General features: G+C 43.4%; 1 protein-coding gene across 1 annotated transcript; it reads right to left on the bottom strand.

Moving 5' to 3' along the window:
• Positions 1-4,361: 4,361 nt before the first annotated feature.
• Positions 4,362-13,506, bottom strand: LOC141490203 (sialidase-2-like). Its single transcript, XM_074190438.1, has 3 exons — positions 13,493-13,506; positions 6,570-6,774; positions 4,362-5,460 (listed from the first exon to the last, which is right to left on the bottom strand). Exons 1-3 carry the CDS (start codon positions 13,504-13,506, stop codon positions 4,534-4,536), a joined length of 1,146 nt encoding a protein of 381 aa, XP_074046539.1. The 3' UTR covers positions 4,362-4,533.
• Positions 13,507-20,309: the final 6,803 nt, after the last annotated feature.

Raw genomic sequence — 20,309 nt, 5'->3', positions numbered from 1 at the left:
ATTTTTACAAATTAAAATAGAGAGCAAAACATTAGGTAAAAGGTTTTATTTCTGGTACAAATTAGTGTGTTCCTATTTTTTTTTAAAGATGCTTTGAAAAAAACCTGATATCTTATTGCCTGATCTGGCTATCTCTTATGCTTTCTGTTTCTTCCTTAAGGATAGGATTTCTCTCTTATCACATTCAATTTGGATCAGTGTATACCATGGAAACAATAGAAAGACTGAAAAAAAAAGAAAAGAAAAGAAAGACTGGCAAATGGCCTTCTGTGGGGGGGGGGGTGGGGAGAAGGAAGCAAGATTGGGGGGGAAATTGTAAAACTCAGAATAAATAAAATCTTTAAAAAATATGCTTTGCTAAATTATTTCATTTGCAGAGTTTTCTACAGATTCAAGACTGCAAACTCATAAAATTTTATAATCTTTTGCTTCTCAATAAAGTTTGGGAATATTTTAAAGTAATTGTAACTTTGGGGTTATAAAAGTTATGTTTATTCCAGATTACATTTTTATGGTAAAAATAAATGCCTTTTCTTAATGATCTGGGGTGGGGGGAGTCTGTTCTTGGTAGTCTGTCCCAGATTAAACATGTACTAGTGCCATTGCTATCTAGGCTAGATCAATTAACTTCGTTTTTAATAAAATAAGGGAGTCAACTAAATGATCTCTCAGGTCCTTTCCAGTTCAGTTTATCTATGATACTAATTAAAAGGCTCTTAGAAGAATGCCTTTGGCGGGGGAGAGGAAGGGGAGAGGATATTTCCAAGCCTTTCCTACTCATCTAGAACCAAGACATTGGTTGGATATTGATTCATACCTGCCCACATTCCAGTTCTGGAATCCAGAGAAACATTGTCTGGAGAAGGCCGACTGGACTTCCTTGGCCATCCACTCAGGAGGTTTTATCCTTAAGTCCCACCTTCCTCCAAACCAGCAGTTTCGTCTTTGGTCAGTTATTTTACTTCAGGTAATAGGAGAATAGATTCAGAGATAAGAGGGACCTTAGAGGTTGTTCATTGAAGTCCCTTTATTTTGTTGATGGGAGAACTGAGACTTGGGGAAGTGACCTAGAATCATAGAATCATAAATTTAAATATGGAAGAGACCTTAGAACGACTTATTGCAATTCTCTCAATTTATAAGGGGGGGGGAAATTGAGGTATTGGGATATTAAGTACCTTAGGAAAATAGATCTAAAGCTAGAAGGAGTCTTAGATACTGTCAAGTACAATAGCTTTGTTTTTCAGGGCATTTTTCCATCAGCCCTCAGGTTCACATCATGTGAGCCAAAGGAGCGAGACTTGGTATCAAGTTTACAGGGAAGGCAATTGCCAATGATAACAACAATAACATCCATAATGATCATTTTAAATGTGACTTGGGTTTTCTCTGTCTCAAAAGAACCATGGCAAGGCAATGCCAGGCGAACTTGGCACCACAGTAAGGGCAGAAGCATGGAACTTACTGTCAAGTTTTCCAAAGATAGGCACTAGCTGGTGTCAATGCCAAAACTCATGACCTGGACCCTGGCCACTTGGGAAGGAAGTCAGGTGACAGATTTAGACTTTTACAGTTGGGGTTCAGAGTAAAGTCCTCATTTATTTGATCTGAAACAAACAGACTCCACAGACCAAATTTGGAATGTTTTTAGGGCTGATTTCTAAATTTATCCAAGAAAGAATAGCAAGACTGAGTGGAGGTGCTGTTGATTCCAGACAGCCTAAGCCCACCCTGAGAGAATAGGCCTAGAAACTTATGTCTCTGGAGCCAGGTCATGGAGAAGGGACAAATCTCTCCTAGGCTTTTAAGTAGCCATCCTCACAGATCTTGGGCCCATCCTTCGCAGCAGTTATGGGGTGAAGATAGAGGATCAGACAGTGATCTAAGACCTAAAGCAACCAACCTTTTACCTTGGGAGGTTTTAACTCACACAGGAAGCAGCATGGTGAGGTTCACAGATAGATAAATGGATAGGTGGATGGTGGATGGATAGTTAGATACTATGAGCCAATTAATGGGCTAAATGCTAGGGACACAAGTAAGCCAGCAGCCTTGATCGTGACTTTGAGGAATCTACATTCTAATGGGAAGACTATATAGGAAAGAGCACCAGAAAAGTGGAGGGGAAGGAAATCAGTTCAGGCACCCCACTGAGGAAGATTAAAGAGTTTATGGAAGGATGGCTTAGGTGCCCCCCCAACATCGCAGACTCATGGAAGAAGTCACCAATGGGGAGAGAAGAATACCACCTCAGAGGTTTCTGAGAGTCTCAATGTGACAGGAGAGTAGAGAGAGATGGAATCAGGAGAGAGTTGAGGTGAAGGTGAGGCTGAGGGTCTGTTACAAGTAATAGAGGTGGTTACTTAAACTTGGGTGGAGGAGGAAATGGGGGTCATCAATGGCTGTATGGGTGTCTGAGTGTTCAGGGAGCACTAGCACCTTTGGTGGGAGGGTTGGCTGAACCTTATTCAGGACTGCTCATCTACCTTTGGTTTCCACCTTCATCAACTATCATCTGTGGCTCCAAGAAACTATAACATGCTCATCAGCCATATTCTAGTAAAACCATCTCAACAGTTGGAGTAAACCAGATTGAGAGTAATTTTTTTAATTAAAGGGGAGTATCTATCCCAAGTATGTGAAGACTTCTTTTGGCAAGAGTGAGTGGTTGAGAACAATTTGTTCCAATGTCCACGAAGGTGGCTGGAGCAAGCACCGAGAGGCTTGGTCAGGCATAGAAGACACCTAGATCATCTGTTGCCTCCTAGTCCATTCTCAGTCATCCTGACTTATGTTTTGCTACTGGTCTTTGAGGACTCTGGAAGAGGATTGAGTATGAAGACGTTGCACAACTCTGCCTCACTTAGGTACAATTCACTAGGACTTAGGATAGGACCCCATTATGTTACTGATCTTCCAAAAGGACAAACAGCAATAAAACAGAGATCTGTCTCAGTTTGGAGGGCTCTCCACAGCTCCTTTCTAGCTTGCCCTAGTGAGGGGGACAACTGAATCCTTCCATCACCTTTATGTCTCCCTGAGATCATCAAAGACCAAATTTACCACTTCCTATGTGAGTGAACTTGGTCAAGTCACTTATGCTCCGTGGGTATGGGTTGGCTTGTTGCTCATCAACTCTTACCAACAGATAGGATTGCAGTAGTTAGCCTTTCTTGCTCTAATTCTATGATCCTATGGTCTTGTCTATGACTTCTTAGGATTATTTCCTCACATGTAAAATGGAGTTGGACTAGATGGTCTCTTAAGACTTGTCCTTGTTCTAAATCTGTTTCTATGATTTCTGTAAAGCTCTGGGTTTTATTTTCTTTTTCTGTCATCTGGTAGATTTTTATCTCAAATATCACACACAAAGAGACACAAGACATTGGCTAATGTGGAATATGAACATGAGATATGGAAGTTTCCAGAATAGTCCCTCTCCTCTAGGCTCTCCCCACTTTTCTAGTCCATCCTGTCAAACTGATATTCCTAAAATCTGACCAGTACTCTCCTTCTCAAAAGCTTCAGTGACTTTCATTGCCTCAGGATAAAATGCCAACTTATATTTGACTTTTAATTGGTCACAACACCTTTCCTCTCTTACTGTACATTACTACCCCCATATACTCAACACTGAAGTCAAATGACCCATTTGTCAGTTTGCCCCATAAGCAATATTAAATCTCACATCTCCATGTTTTTGAACAGTATCTCTATCATATTCAGGAGGCCTTTCCCGATTTTTCATGTAGCCTAATGTTTTAATTTTGCAAATGAAGAAACTAAAAGAGGTTAAATGACTTGCCCAAAGTCACATGGGCAGGCAGTCCATCAAAGTTTCAAATGAACCTTAATGGTTAATACAGGATTTTGTACATAGCAAGCCCTTGAAAAATATTTGTTTAATGAATGGATGAATGGTTAGATGATGACTAGATGGCTAGATGGATCCATCCTTGCTTTGATTGCTTTCCACCTCAAGTTTATCATGTCCCTGATGGAACTAACTGTGTCTGATAAAAACAGAAAAGATAACCCTGCCCTGGTACAACTGTCATCACCTTGGGCACCATGGCAGAATTGTGTATAACAAAGACTAGATGAGATCAGTTTATTATGAAGATCTCCTTGAACAAAAGGAACATGTATGGCCAAGTATCCAGGTCCTTGTCACTTGGAATGAAAGAGTGCATGAATGAACAAATGAATGAATGAATGAATGAAAAAGTATTTATTAAATGGTTCTGAAGAGCCCTGAGCTGAGGGCACTGGATACAAAGACCAAAGGCAAGACAATCCTTGCCCTCAAGGAACTTCTATGCTAATAGAGGAGACATCCCAGGCATTTTGATATGAAAAGTTCTAGGACTGGTGAAAGGAGTTATAGGAGAGGAGATGAACACAACCTTTTCTCAAGCAGGATTTCCTTGATTTTTTGGATGCCGCTGGTAATGGGTGATGGGAAGCCTCCTGAGGGTCTTGGGTAGAAGTTGAGGGAATAAAACAAAGTATGGGGACAGTCAATATGAGGGATCAGGAGTAGAAAGCTTGCTCAAGGGTGAACATGATAAAAAGGATTTTATCATAATTTTCATATTCAAACAAGCAGCCAAACTGGGGTGATCCACTGGGACCTGGCCCCATGTACTGGAGGTCTGAGTAAGCACAGGGGCCTCTTGCTAGAATGGCTGGCTTGGTCCAGCCTGCTGGATCCAAGGGATTCCTATTAAGATACACACCCAGATCCTTCCGCTCTAAGGGATCTGTGGGATGGGAGTAAAGTACCCAGGTGTCTACAGAACTCAAGATCTTCTTGGTAGGATTAGGGAAGCCAATCACACTTCCATGGCAGCCATGTGGTGGTTCAAACAATTTCTTGATCTGTTGAGCATGCTGGAAATCCACACCATCATTGGAGCTGACTGCCTGGACCCTTGTCCTGAGGGTGCTTCTAGAGTTACAGTATAAGACCCTCTGTCCATGACCATTCACTTCTACCACTTGAGACTCCAAGGTGTTCTCCATGGTTGTAAAATTCCCCATCTCCCACGTCTTCCCATGGTCATTACTGAGGAAGCAGAAGGCATAGGGAGTGGGCTTCTCAGGCCCAATGAGTCGATAAGCATAGGCTGGGATCACCAGACTCTGAGTGGGGTTGTGTAGCTGTAGACCATGACCTGGTCCAATGGCAAAAGTGGCCCACTCCTTGTGGGCAGACCCAATAGCGGAATCTGTGAGGTCTGTGACAGGGTTCCAGGTCTTCCCATTGTCCTCGCTGGTCACACAGCACAGGCGCACCAAATTGGTCCTGGTCTGGATCTGGTGTTGTTCAGAGACCAGGCCCTGGACGGCTATGAACAGAAGAAACAAGGTCCCCGTGGCCTCATCATACACAGGGCAGGGGTTCATGGAACGGTGGCCTGGCAGCTGAGCTGTCCTCACCACCTCCATCTCTTTCCACTGTCAGAAGAGGTAAGAGAAGACAAGAAATCACACTGTGGTCCTGAGTCCAAGAGAGGTTTTTGGGAATCCCATCTACCCATTTCTCTGCCCTCTGGGTTCAGGTAGATGAAGGTCACCATATGACACAGAGAGGACAATGTGGAAAGAAACTAGATTAGGAGTCTGGAGAGAGCTGGGTTCAAATCCTGCCTGTGAGTTACTTTTCTCCCTCTTTGAGGGAGAACCTACCTAGGCAGTTAGGGGACGCAGTAGCTAGAGCACTGGACCTAAATGTGTCTCATGCTGTTTGACCTGGGGAAAATCACTTAACCCCTCTCAGTCTCCATTTCTTCATCTTTAAAAGGGAGATCTGAAAAGCACCCACCTCCCAGCGTGGTTGTGAGCACCAAATGAGAGCAGAGGGTGGGAGTTTCATAATCCTTGGAGCATGATGTCAATGGGTGCCTGGCTATTTTATTGTTTTTATTGCTTTTGTCTAATAAATACAAACATATATCAAAATATTTACAGAATGTAAGTGCTTCCTAATGGCAGTCCTTGCCAGATTTAGCCCCAGCCTTCATTTCCCCTGAATCTTCTCCAGGTCTTTATCTTCTATTGCCATGACTCAAGACCCTGGTTCTCCCTCCCCTCCTGAGGCCCTCTGCCTTGTGGAAATGTGACTAAACACCCTCCTCCTCATATGGACTGGCCAGGACAGAGGTGAGGGGCATTGCCCTGGACCTGGACACGTGAACCTCTGCAGGCTGAAGGCAGCATTGCTAGCTGGATCTCGGTTGACCCTCCCCTTTCTCATTTCAGGTCACTGAGAAGTATTGATCTGCTAGACACTATACTTTCTGGATTGTGGAAAGAGACAAAAAGGCAACAGTGCTTGCCCTCAGGGAGTTTATATTCCATTAGCAGAGACAACATATTGTCTTCATATGTAGAATATATTGGGTGACCTTGGGGGAATCTTCAGCTTCCTCAGCAGTCACTCTTCTTTCTTGGTATCTGCAGTGCCCACCCCAAATTCATGCAGGTTGAGAAATATCAGTGATCCCCATTCCCGATCCTGGGGTTCCTTCATTAGCTCCTGGCCTCCCAAGCCCCGCCCTCCTTACCTTCACCTGGTTTGTGGAGGCCTGGTATTTTCCTCTGCGCAGGACAATATTCTTGGCCTTCTCATCAGCTTGGCTGACCCTCTGCTCAGCAAATGCCAAGAAGGTGTGGTGTTGCTCTAGATAAAGCAGGGCCGGGATCCTGTAGACCTGGTCTCCTCTGTGAAACAACCCCTCCCTCTGTAACACTGGAGGTGTATCCATGGGGCTAGAGAGAACAGAAAGAGAGGATAGGAAGCAGCTGGGAGCCAGGAAAGGAAGTGGACAGTAGAAGGCCACCAAGGGACAGTTCAGGGGACTTCCTCCCCTTCTGGTGGACATCTAAAGTCTTCCTCCCCAAAACATCTGGCTTCCTTCTCTTCAAAGATATTTGAAGAGCTTTTCCTATGCCAAGGGAAGAGGGACTGAGGGCATCTTCAGGAACTCTCCATGCCTTCCCCAATCTTCTGGGACCCCTGGTTTGATTTGTCCAAATCTACTGCCTCAAACACAAGACTGAAGCAGTAGTCTTACCAGGCAACAAAATAACATGGGAGTCCTGGAGGGCCCAAGACATTGACCTAAGTAAGGACTTGTCTCCCAACCCTTGCCTCTCCAGGGGCTATCTTTGATGTAAGCAAGACTAAGGATAAGCACTGACCCTTTGTAGATGGGAAGCTCCTCTGTGACCTGTAGCCTTGGAGAGTCATCTGGGGCATGCACTGAGAGGTTATAGGTCTTGTTTATGGCCATCCGTCCAATAAATGCTGGGAATGGGACTTGAAATGTGGGAATTATCTTCCTCCCCAGGAGAGTAGCCCCCCAAGCACTGAGAAAGGATTTACTTTGTGTGGGCTCTGTGCTAAGTGCTGAAGCTAAAAAGGAAGGCAAAAGCCTAGTCCTTTCCCCCAGGGAGCTTACAATCAAATGGAATTGATGCATGCAAAGAGCTGTACAATCCTGGAGGAGGGGGACTGAGAAAGGTGGGGGGATTTGAACTGAGTCTTTAAGGAGGCAAACACGTGGCCACGAGCAAGGAGAACATGGGAGCAGCCAGTGCAAAAGTGTGGCATCTGGAGACAACCTGACTTGTATGAGGAATAGCAAGTAACTTCATCTTGCTTTACATATAATTTTTGTAGAAAAATAAATGGTAAATGATAGGGAGACTGGAAACGTAGGAAAAGGAAGAGTTGTGAAGGCCTCAAAATGGGAGCTAGACAGTCCTTGATGTTTGATCCTGGAGGCAAATAGGGAACCACAGGAATTAGAGAATTTGTGGGTGATCAAACCCAAGCTCAGTTTCCTTCCATCAAAAGGAGGCTGTAAGATTAGATGGGCCCTGAAATCCTTCTAACAGCTCCCAACCTGTCACCTGAGATGAGCTCACTAAAAAGTCCAGATTCTGGGCTGTCATTTAAAGTCTGTCTGTCTTACAAAGGCTTAAAATGCCACCTGTGTACCCTGAAGGCATTTCAAGAAAAGATCCATGACTACTTTGAGTGTTTAGAACATCAGACCTAGAAGGGTCCTCAAAGTGAATGGAGCCTAGCCCTTTTTTACAGATGGGGAAACTGAGGCCCCTCACTTGGAAGGGACTGGTTCAAGGGTTGCAGGGAAGAGATTGTGACCTAGCTTGGGAATTCTGTTGTTCAAAGTGATTCCATTCCAGGATGGGAGTAGCCTTGGAGTGTCCACCTTTCCTACAGTTTCCCCCTTCCCCCAGTTTCCAGTTTCCAGCTACCTGATCTTGCCCACTGATGGGTCAAGCTTATGCTGGCATGTCAGGAAATGACATGTTGAACTTAGAGGTCATGCACCTTGGGACAAGAAGGACCAGTATGAAGCTTGCCTATTGGAGAATAGCTGAGCCAAGCACTCCCCAAGTGTCACCCTTTGACCAACGCACTACAGAAGTGTGATCTAAGAGAAGGGTCAGCCCCTCCTCAGGCTCTCAGTCTCTCTCTCTCTCTCTCTCTCTCTCTCTCTCTCTCTCTCTCTCTCTCTCTCTCTCCTGGACTCTACCTCCACTTTGCAAGGATGGCTACATATCTCTTTCTTAGACCACGTGCTCCCAGCTTAGGTGTATCTGGAGAACCATGGGCCCCCATGCCTTGTGCTGGACTAAGCCAGCCCTATTGGCTGTCTTTCCCTTCTCTCTCTCTCTCTCTCTCTCTCTCCACACACACACACACACACACTCACTCCAACTTCACCTAGCCTGTCCTCAAAGTGCTTAATGTTTTTCTAGAAAGAGAAAAGGTTTTCATCGGTGTGCTTTGTAAGCTTCCTATGACAAATCTTGAGCAGTTTTAAATCCCAGGAATTATGAGTTCGTTCACTTTTCACTAACTCTCATTCTCTATTGGAGACACTGAATCTCCCACAACACAAGGTCACCCAGTTCCCATTTTGAGGGTGGATTTGAACTCAGGTCCTCTGATTCTAAGTGTAGTAGTCTTTCTGTCATATCTCCACTCCCCTTAGAAGTCTTCCCCTGATCAAGCAGGTATGATTTCATCACCTTGTTGGCCAGATCAGCTAACCTCTCCCAAGTGCAACTTCCTTCTCTCTCAAGTGAAGGAGTCAGACCAAGTGATCTCTCAGATCCCTTCCAACTCAGCTTGTCTATGATGCTAATTAAAAGGGTAGTAAAATCACTGCTTTGTGGGGAGGAGAGGAGGCGAGAGGAGATGTCCAAGCTTTTCCTACTCAAGTGGAGTCATGAAGCTGAGTGGTTATTGACTCACACCTGGCATCCAAACAATCCAGCATTGACTGTCCAGAGAAGACTCCATAGTCTTCTCTCATCCATCCACTGGAGAAGTTTCATCCTTATTTCCACCTTTCTCCAAATCATCAGCCTCCTCTATTGGCCAGGTAGATTGCTTCAGGGAATAGAAGAAGACATCCAGAGCTGAGACTTAAAGGTTATTCAGTGTAGTCCCTTTATTTTATAGATGGGGAAACTGAGACTTGGGGCAGTTAAATGACCTAGTATCATAAAATCATGGATTTAAATCTGGAAGGCACCTTGGAGATTATTTATTAGAGTTCCCTTATTTTATAGGTGGGGAAACTGAGACATGGGGATATTAAGTGACTTAGGTTCCTAGATCTAAAGCTGGAAGGGATCTTCGATGTCATCAGATCCAGCCCCTTATTTTTATAGGAATTTTTCCATCAGTCCTCATGTTAGCATCACATGAGCCAAATGAGTATGACCTGGCATCATCAAGCTCACTGAGAAGCCAACTGCCCATGAAAGCAACAAACAATAGCAATAGTGGAACTTGGGGTTTTTGGCTCATAAAAGAAGTCACTTAGGATGAGCACCTTCCAGGCACTATTTACTGGACAGCAAGAGTACAAAGGAACTTCCCTTCAAGCCCTCAGAGGCTCCTTCAGGAGCCCAACCTATAGTTGATAGGCATCCCTTTTATGCCATCACTGGCTGTCAGTCTCCACTTGAGAACATTCAGTCATGCGGAACTCACTACCTTAGGTGACAATATAGGTAAAGTAGAAAGAGCTCTAGATTTGGCACCAGAAGTCCAGGGTTCAATTCTATCTTCTGCTACTGATAGGACCCTGGGAATCCCCTAATTTCTCTGGGTCTCTACCTCTTTATCTCTAACATGAGGACTGGACCAGTTGCTGCTCTAACTCAGTGATCCCAATGAGGCAGCACTCTCCACTTTGGAATAGCTCCCTTGACATCATCCTAGATCTGCCTTGTTCTGCCCTCCAGGGTCAAGCAAAATAAGGCTAAGCCCCCCCCCCCCTTCTCTGTGCCATCCCATCAAAGGCTATGCTGGGTTTCTTTCTGCTGAAACATCCCCTTGGTTCAGGTCAGGGATATCTTCCAGGTGCTCATCTGAAAATTCCAGTGAATGAATTCGGGTTCTTCAGGGCAGCAAAAGCCAGTGAGTAGACAGGAAATGGCCAGCTCTGAGTTCTTTGGAAGCACCAAACCTTCCCTTGAGAAGCTCACAAGAGCATCCATCATCCATCCTGGGGCTAGCTCAGAGATTTGTCACCCAGAGTGTTTTCACCAAGGAAGATCAAATGCTTTGCTACCAAAGGAAAATCACAGAAAATGGCAAGACCTACCTCAGGTCCAGGAAGCCCCGTCAGCTCATAAAGATTGCCTGTAAAGTTGGTGCTGGGACACTAAGAGGGGCCGGAATCAACACTGTCAGAGAACGCTGCTCCTCAATGAGTCCTTTGATGTGACTTAATGAGGCAACCCAAGGCACACGTTTCTATCTTGGGCCAGTGCCTACATAAACCTGAGACAAGTCCCCACCCTTCAGCAATGGTATCCACTGGGGCACCCAGCTCTGCCACCCCATTTATTTCCAGGGACCAGGAGAAACAGGCCTAACCCCCTATGTGTACACCTGAGTCATGTGTGGGCCTGAGGGTGTGATGAAGCAAGGTCATCCTTCCTGGGCTAGGGTGATGAGAGATGCTTTTGCAACTAGTGTCTTGTTGATCCAAGAAAAGTCTGATACGTGCTGATCATTTATTTCACGTGTGACCCTGGGCAAATGATCTCCCCTCTCTGAACTTCATTTGGTTCTGCATAAAAGGAGAAGATTGAAACTGGTATAATGGAATAATAGTTATTAAAATGTATGGGGTTCCCTAAAGGATCAGACATTCCCTTTCTAATGAAGGGAGGTAGCAGCAGGGACAGGAGGGAGTCACTTCAGGATAGATGGAAAGGGGACAGTAGTGATTCCCATCCGCTCCTTGGGAAAGTCACAATCTTAAAAATTCAGTTAAGTGGAACTGAACTGATGTGAACTGAACTGACATGAGTGGCATTGAAGTTGAAGTGAAGTGAGTTAAACTGAATTGAACTAAACCCAATGGAGTCAAATGAATTAAGCCAAACTAAACTGATCTGAATTGAGCTGTATCAGGTTAAACTGAATGGAATTCAGATTATCCTGGGTTGGAGTGAATTAAACAGCTGAACTGAACTAAGTGAATTAAAGAGCTGAACTGAACTGAAGTGAATTAAAAACTATTGAACTGAAGTGAAGTGAATTAAACAGCCAAACTGAACTGAAGTGAATTAAACAGCCGAACTGAAGTGAATTAAACAGCCGAACTGAACTGAATTGAATTAAACAACTGAACTGAACTGAAGTGAATTAAACAGCCCAACTAAGCTGAAGTGAATTAAACAGATGAACTGAACTGAATTGACTGACTTGGACAACTCAACTAAACTGGATTGTTCTGAATTGAATTGAACTGTATTGGATTAAACTATTTGAACTGAATTAAATTGAACTGAACTGAATTGAATTGAATTGAATTGAATTAAATTAAATTAAATCCCAGTAATCTTCCTTTCGGGACCTTGACTCAGGATCCTCCAGCCTGCAGAAATTCCCACCCAAAAGCTCATTCCTATGACTACCACCAGAGATAGAAGGTGAAGATCCAGAAAGCAAGGACTTCCACAGATAGATCCTGCCTAGAGATGTCTTGCCTAGATGAGAGCAGCATGAGTCAGGGGAAAGAAATATGAAGGTAATACTCATTATTGCTAAAGTTTTTTCCTTTGGTGTCATTTCCAGGTGTGTGGGGGTGGGTTGCTTGGGTCACATATTAAATCATAGGAGAAGAATGTAGCATTCAAAAGCAAAAAGACTTGAGTTCAAATCTTAACTGCTACTTCCTACTTGAATGACCTTGGATAAGTCACTTGAAGCCCCTACAAGTCCAGTTTCCTCCTGGGTACAATTGAGGATGACCTTGATGTTCTCTGAGCTCCCTCCAGCCCTTCCAATATCCTCATTTATAAACAAGGGCACTGGGATTGCATTGGAAATCTTCCTTTTCAGGATCAATCTATGACTGTAGGATCTCTGAGTAGCAGATTTCTCATCTGTAAAATGAAGGGGTTAGGACAGATGTCTCCCAAAAGTCAGTCTGTTCTATTTTGGGGGGGCAAGGTGAGTCAAAATCTGCCTAGATCCATAATTCTTTGATCCTCTAGTCATTCCTTTAGTGCTGCCCTAGGAGCCATGGGTTCAAATCCTGGTTCTTTGGGTTGATTGGTGGATTGGTTCTTGTCCTTCATTTTCTAAGAGGACCAAAATGACATCACAGTATTAGAGACAAATTACAGTGTGTCCAACTGTGACCGAATAGATCAATATGAATTTGGGATGCTCTACCCCAGGTTGGACAAAAAGAATCTGTGTGAATACCCCATCATACTGGGCGGTCCTGGGCTTGTGTCTCCAAAGTTCTTCAGAGCATCCTTATGTTGCTTCTTCTGACCCTCCTGGGAGTTCTTGCCCTGTTTGAGTTCTCCACAGAATAGTCTTTTTGCCAAGTATATATCTGATATTCAAACAACATGGCCAACTCTCTGTAGTTGTGTTCTCTTTAGTAACGTTTGAATGCTTGGCAGTGGCTGGTATCTTCTCCTGCTAGGTGATTTTCAGCATCTTCTTAAGTCAATCGAAATGGAAGTAATTCAGTTACTTGGCCTGGTACTAGTTGACTGTCCAGATTTCATGGGCACACAGCAATGAGGTCAGCACAACAGTTCTGTAGACCATCAGTCTGATGGTCAATCTAATATCTCTTCTCTCCCACACTTTCTTTCGCAGCCTCCCAAACTCTGAGCTAGTTCTGGCAATGAGTGTGTCAACCTCATTATCAATGTATACCTTCCTAGAAAGGACACTGCCAAGGTAAGTGAACATATTCACAGTTCTCAGAACTTCTCCATTTGCTGTAACCAATGATTCCACATAAGGATGATGTGGCGTTGGCTGATGGAGCATCTGTGTTTTTGGGTGGGGAGGAGGTGTTGATTGTTAGGCCAAAGTTAGCACAAGCAGCAGAGAATTAATCCATATTTTTTTTATATCTCAGTTTCAGAGGCTGCATTGAGGGTACCATCATCTGCAAACCGAAGATCCTGCATCAACACTCCCTCCACTTTGGTCTTGGCTTGTAGCCTTTTCAAGTTGAAGAATCTGCCATGGGTGCAGTAGCTGACCTTGGTTCTATGTTCATTCTTAGTGAAAGCATTTGATAATGTTGCCAATTATTAAAGATTTAGAGACTGAAGACAGAAGATTTAAGGCCACTGAAAAGGCAAAGGAATTCACATGCTCTCTAGGAATGTTAAAACTGCTTAGGATTTTATGATGGCAAAATATCACAAATATACAGGGGGTAGCTAGGTGGTGCAGTAGATAGAGCATTGGCCCTGGAGTCAGGAGGACCTGAGTTCAAATCCAACCTTAGGCACCTAGCTGTGTGACCATGGGCAAGTCATTTAACCCCATTTTGCCTTGCAGAAGCAATATATATATATATATATATATATATATATATATATATATATATATATATTGAAACTCCTAGAAAAGCACTAACCACCTTAAGAATAGACAAAGAAAGAGCATTAGAAAAACCCATCCTGCTGGGTCAAAGAAGAGGAAGAAGAGGAAAAAGAGAAAAAAGCATAGAAGCTGTGGTGCTTCCTGTTAAAAATATTCTTCTATGGTAGGTTGGACAGAGGGTGACACTTGAGGGCTGGTCTTACAGCTTGGGCCAGGTACCTTCTAATGGCAAGCCATGTACTGATCCTTGCTGAACCAAGTACTCAACCCCCAAGTTCAACATGTCATTTCCTGTCAATCCAGCATCTATAGTCCAGTTTAGGTGAAGGGGAAAATGGAGGATAAGATACAAACAACATCATCAAGGGGAGATAGGATACAAACAACAATCAAGGTCAGTTTACATCTCAGGAGCAAATGGCCCTTTATTTAAAGCAATGGGGTAAAGTGACTTGCCCAAGGTCACACAGCTAGGCAACTGTTAAGTGTCTGAGGTCAGATTTGAACTCAGGTCCTCCTGACTCCAGGGCCAGTGCTCTATCCACTACGCCACCTAGATTCCCCCCAATTAACAATACCTCCATAATTCTCTACATTATTTCTCTGCATCAATAACATGATTTAAACATCATGCTAAAAAGCATCCTTATTTCCCTTCATTGGTGATTGGGAAATCTCAAGAGAATCGTCCACTATCCAGAACCTGGGCAAGCATACCATTATGAGACTGATATACAATACTGAGGAAACCAAATTTTAAATTTTCCATAAATCCTCATAATTGAAAGTAGCAAAGACCTTAGGTCAGATCCAAACATTGTATACAGACCTCTGTTCTGCTCCTGACATTTTTCCTGGAGCAAGAAATACCATATCGACTGTGCCTTGATCCTTTCTGAAGTTATACTGAGTTTCAGGGAGGAGACCTTATTCCAGGTGAAGGATCAGTCTATTGAGAAGGACTCTGGCAAGAATCTTACCAACAATCTCTGAGAGAGAAACACCCCTGTGGTGGTCACCATCCTTGAAATGCCATACAACCTGAAAATTTTCAGTCAACTGTTCTATGAGCAATGGACACCCCCCCAACTTGTAGATCTCAGCTCAAATATAATCAGTACCAGGTGCTTTGCCCCATGAAAGGAGCCTAATGGAATTCAAAACCTCTTCTTCAGCTGGAATTTCAGATAGGGACTGATTGACTTCAACTTGAGGTAGTCAATGGCTTCTGTAATGATAGATGACAATTTGTTAAGAATACTATTTTAATCAATGTGGATCCATCAGCACTGAGCAGTTGAGAAGCACTATAGGTCTTTTGCATATATATATATATATATATATATATATATAGATAGATAGATAGATAGATAGATAGATATATAGCCTCAGGGCATCATAAAATCCTTTTGGTTTCTTACTATCTATGTAAAACTGAATTTCCTCTGCCTTCTTATTGAGCCAGGAGTCCTGCATCTCCCTAAGCTTCTCTTGTACTTTTTTCTTTTTAGGTTTTTTTGCAAGGCAAATGGGGTTAAGTGGCTTGCCCAAGGCCACACAGCTAGGCAATTATTAAGTGTCTGAGACCAGATTTGAATCCAGGTCCTCCTGACTCCAGGGCCCGTGCTTTATCCACTACACCACCTAGCTGCCCCTTGTACTTTACTTTTAATGGAATTGAATGCTGCCTTACTAGAAATGGATGAATGATCCTGCTGGTAAACCCTACAGAGTTCTCGTTTTTCATTCAGCAGCTTCTGTTTTACTCCATCATTTTCATCAAACCAGTCTTGATGTTTGTGAATGTTCTGACCCAGATGAGCAAATGCACTGCTGACACCAGATCTCTGAAAGATCCACTGGTGCCAACTGTGTTGGCTCAACTTTGCCTCCAAGTTAGCCTTCCTTTTGTCTCAAAGTAACTATTTGCTCCAGATCCTCTGGGAACCAGCTCCCCCGTCTGCTCCATGCAGCTGGAAAAATTCCAGAAAACACTGAAGTCATGCTTTTGATCAGAACCAGCAAGTTCTGATGCAACCAATAAAGGGTCCTGGTCAAATCCTGCACTACATGCCAGGCCAAAATGCCAGTGCCACTTGGAATAGTTTTGCCTCCTTGGCAGCCTGGTACATTGGTGAAAAACCATTAGAGTTCATGTTTCCCTTTTGATCCCTACTGAGCTCCCAACCCTGCTTCAGTGCATCTAGTTTTGGAAGGTTGACTGAGCACTTCACAGGAAACATGGCCTCATGTGGGACTTAGAATTAGTTATCCTGCCAAGCGGGGTCCTAAATGTTATTATCTCCATTTTACAGATGAGGAGTTTAAGACCCACAGACTTAACCCAGGATCACACAAGAAGTAGTGAAGGTAGGATTTAACCCAGGGTTTCTCTTGACTACATACTAGATGAATGTTTTCCCTGCTTGTAGTGAAAAGAGCATTGGATCTAGAAGCAAATTCTAGAGTTTGAATCTCTGTTGTATCACTTGAGGTCTCTTCAGTTCTCTGGGCCTCAGTATACGAATCTGTAAAATGAGATAGACTAAATGACTTCTGAGTTCCATTCCAGCTCTGGAGGTAGGGTCCTATGACATGACAACCAAGGTTCAGATCCTAACTTTGCTCTGACCATTCATCATTCTCTGGACCTTCACCCCCCTCCTCTACAAAATCAGAGGGCTTGATTAACCTAGCTCTAATATCCCCGCTGTTTCTAAAGCTTTCCCTCATCTTGAAACTTTCCTTGGAAAAGTTAAGAGCAGAAATTGAGACCTGGAAGGCAGCCCCAAGATTATCAACTCTAATCTCCTCATTTAACATATGAGGAAACTGAGACCAACAGAGGTTATTTATATTGCTTGAAGTCACAGCCAGCATTTGAACCTAGGCTCTGTGATTCCAATCCTGTATTTCTTTGCACTGACCCATCCTGTATCTCTCAGAGAAGGTTTGAAAGAGTCTTGCTCAGAGTACATGACATCACCACCCCCCACAGCCTCATACACACACTTCCACACCCCTTTAGATATTGGGAAAGAGGTGTTTGGTGTCCCCTCTAAAGGGCATACTGTGCTTTCTGAAGGTATTTGCTGCTGGAATTGCTGGTGCTACTGCATCGGTATTTGATGACTGTTACATTGAAGACAGAAAACTGAAAGTAAACACTAAGTTCAAGGCAAAAAAGAGCAGGGTGGCAGGCAGCCAGGGGTGGGGAGAACTGGGGCTGAAGGTCAGAGAGCTTTCAGGTAGAGATTTTGTACTTCTCAGTGGAAGGCACTGGGCTGTGGATACAGATATCCTAGCCTTGCCTCACCTGGGTAGTACATGGTCACCTCTCTCCATGAGGCACTGAGGCCCCCTCCCCCCATCTCCAGCAGGTAAGGGATTGAGCTTATTTATTTCTTCCCATAACAGAACAAGAAGCCGCAGGATTGTAAATAGGCCAGCACTATGGAAGGAAGGCCCTGGGAATCTTGGCAGGATGGATCCAAGAAAGCCCAGGCAGGTGACTGCACCAGATATAGTCTATAGTGATAGCACCATCCTCAGAAGCTGGAGATCTAGGTCCCAGTCTTGCTGTTGATCTATGGTTCAGTTACTTCATGTCTGACAAGTATGGTTGGCTGGTGACAGCCCAAATTTGAAACCATTTGAATCCTGTTTCTGTTACCTGGGGGTATTTTATATTATCTTGGCCAAATCCCTTGGGCTCTCTGGGCCTTTGTTTCTTCATCTATGAAATGAAGCATGGGAATGGGGTGGCCTCTTAAGTCTTAGAAGCATCACTTTCCCTCAGATCAACTGACAGATGTTAAGGTTGGAGCAGATCCCATCTAGAGGTGGAGTCATCTGCCTTCTCCCAGAATGTAGGCTCTCTGAGGGCAGGGACTGTTTCTTCTTCAGACTTTGCATCCGCATTACTTTGTTGGCACCCCGAACAAGGAGATAATTAGTACTTGCTGAATGATGGTCACTTGATAAATAAACATAATATTTATATTTAAACATGAATATTTATTTATATGCAAATTTGCTTAAGCCACCTTACCTCTTGGGCCTCAATTTTCCCTCACTATAAAGTGAGAATAATGTATCAAAAGGACTTTGTAAACCTTAGAGAGCTATGTAAATATGAACTCTTAGTTTCATAGATTTGAATCCCATCTCTTTTCCTATATGCCCCTTCCTTTTCTGAGTCTTGGTTTCCCTGACTGTAAAATATAACATGGACTCCATGACCTCCAAGATTGCTTTCTAAGCCTATGTCCTTGGGACCACAGAATACAAAGTCTTATCTGCAACCAGTTTCAGGAAGGGCCCCACACCCTTTCTTGTCTGAGTCACAATGGACACAAGGTAATGGGTAGAATATGGCCATAGTTAGACTGCTGTAGAGTAGCCCTGGATGTGAGGGTGTTTGCACAAAATCCCTCTTGCCTTCCAGGCTTCATCCAGACTGGGCAGGGTTATGAACACACCCCTTTCTTGGGACATACTGGCTCAGGAAGTGACACCTGGGTTGGTTCCTACACTCTGGTTAAATGTGACGAATGCTTCCAGGCAGCCAGACCAGCTTGGGGGAAGGTATCACCAGCACTGTTGATTTTAATTTCTAAAGTCAAGCTCTTACTAAATTTCTCTTCCAAGGACAAGGACCCTTGGACAAAGGAACTGAATCAGCCCAAAGAGATGAAGTGATTTGGACCTAGGTCATGTAGGTAGGAAATGGCAAAGAGAGATTTGGACCCAAGTTCAAAGTTCCCTTTCTCTTTCTACCAGATGCCAAACATATTAGAGGCAGTATTCCTCAATTTTTACAAATCCATGAGGGATTATGATACTATGTATAATCCACGATCACTCTCAGGCTCTGGGGAAATTTAATGGTTCAAATCTCAAGGTGAAATTGTGATCTTTTTGTAGTATGGGAAATTCTTTTCTGCTAGTTTATGAAAGATAACAAGTTTCTAGCATTTAAATCTGGCCAACAGTTCACATCTTTCATGTTAGTCAGTGGGTAATGCAGTGGTTAGAAAACTGGCCTTGGATTCAGGAGGATGGGAGTTCAAATCCGGCCTCTGACACTCACTAGCTGTGTGACCTTGGACAAGTCACTTAACCCTGACTGCCTCACATCCAGGGTCATCTCCAGTCATCCTGATTCCAATCTGGCTACTGGACCCAGATGATTCTGGAGGAGAAAGTGAGGCTGGTGACTTAGTACAGCCCCCCCCCCCAATCCAGTTCACATGCTTGTCATTGCATCACTTCCCATGATGTCATAGTCTCCTTCAATGAAGGGCAACCATTATTATTAGGTATAAACTTCTTATGATGTGTTGGTTTCCTTTCATCACTGATGTTAATCACTAACTCTGGGCCCCTTAAAAGTTACCTTTCTGTCATTTCTGGTTGCCACACTTTAATCTCAAATTGTCCTCCCTGATCCTTTTTCACAAAGAAATGTGGATGCATCATCTTCTTTCAGCACATATTGTTAATGGATTTTGTTGTGCTGTTGACCATGTTGGTTCTGTCATCTTAGCTCCTTTATACTCTCTGGAGGTCAATGCCTTTGGGTCCCATTTAACGAATGACATGTGTCAGCTCTCTGCTCTAGCAATCACTTGTGGCATGATATCAAATTGTTCCAAAAGTATTTCTAGAAATTTTTCGCCTCTTTTCCCTGTTCTCAGAAAGTATCTATCCACTCTCTTCTTCCTTTTGGATGAGAAAAATCTAAAGCTGCTTTCAATGAATCCCATATTCTGCTAATATTATGTGGGACTTCGTTCAGACACTTTCCAGTCCATTTTGTAGTCCCAAAGTGTACTTCAAAATGGCTACAATTATTAGGTGGGTGTTAAGTGTTTTTAACATGTACTGGAAGTCTCTTAATGCTTTTAACTATACTTGTATTCTTATTCTCTGACAAATGATGATTAAGGGATAGGGACTAGACTTGCAATGTCACTGGGATGTGTAACTGTCAAGGGAAGATTCTCCCACTGCAGTGGAGATCTGACTCTAGGGGGCAATCCAATATGATGTAAAGGAAGGAGCACTCACCAGATAGCCTCATTCATATAATTAGAGAGGTTGGACCTGATTGACCCCTAAGATCTCTTTCCACTGTAAGCCTGTAATCCCCTTAACAAGAGCTGATATTATCAATCTCTACCTAGCCACTAATCATGTATGTATGTATGTTCAAGACATGAATGTAGCCTCCCAATCCGTCCAGACTACTCAGGGAAAGCTTCATGGATAAGGAGAAATTGGACTCATTGTCTACAACTCTCCAAACATGAAACCATATAAAGCTTGGTTGTAGAAAACTATTTGCAAAAGCTTACCAATTCCCTTCTAATGTTTT

The sequence above is a fragment of the Macrotis lagotis genome, chromosome 5 (assembly GCF_037893015.1).
Source record: "Macrotis lagotis isolate mMagLag1 chromosome 5, bilby.v1.9.chrom.fasta, whole genome shotgun sequence".
NCBI classification, from domain to species: Eukaryota; Metazoa; Chordata; class Mammalia; order Peramelemorphia; family Peramelidae; genus Macrotis; species Macrotis lagotis.
Note: the sequence above shows the minus strand (reverse complement) of the source record. Positions and strands in the feature narration are given on the sequence as shown.

What these genes read in the sequence shown, in the direction of transcription:
- LOC141490203 (XM_074190438.1), bottom strand. An exon ending in CCTCCACAAACCAGGTGAAG is followed by an intron (nt 5,461 to 6,569) that starts GTAAGGAGGGCG and finishes CTCTTCTGACAG; the next exon opens with TGGAAAGAGATGGAGGTGGT.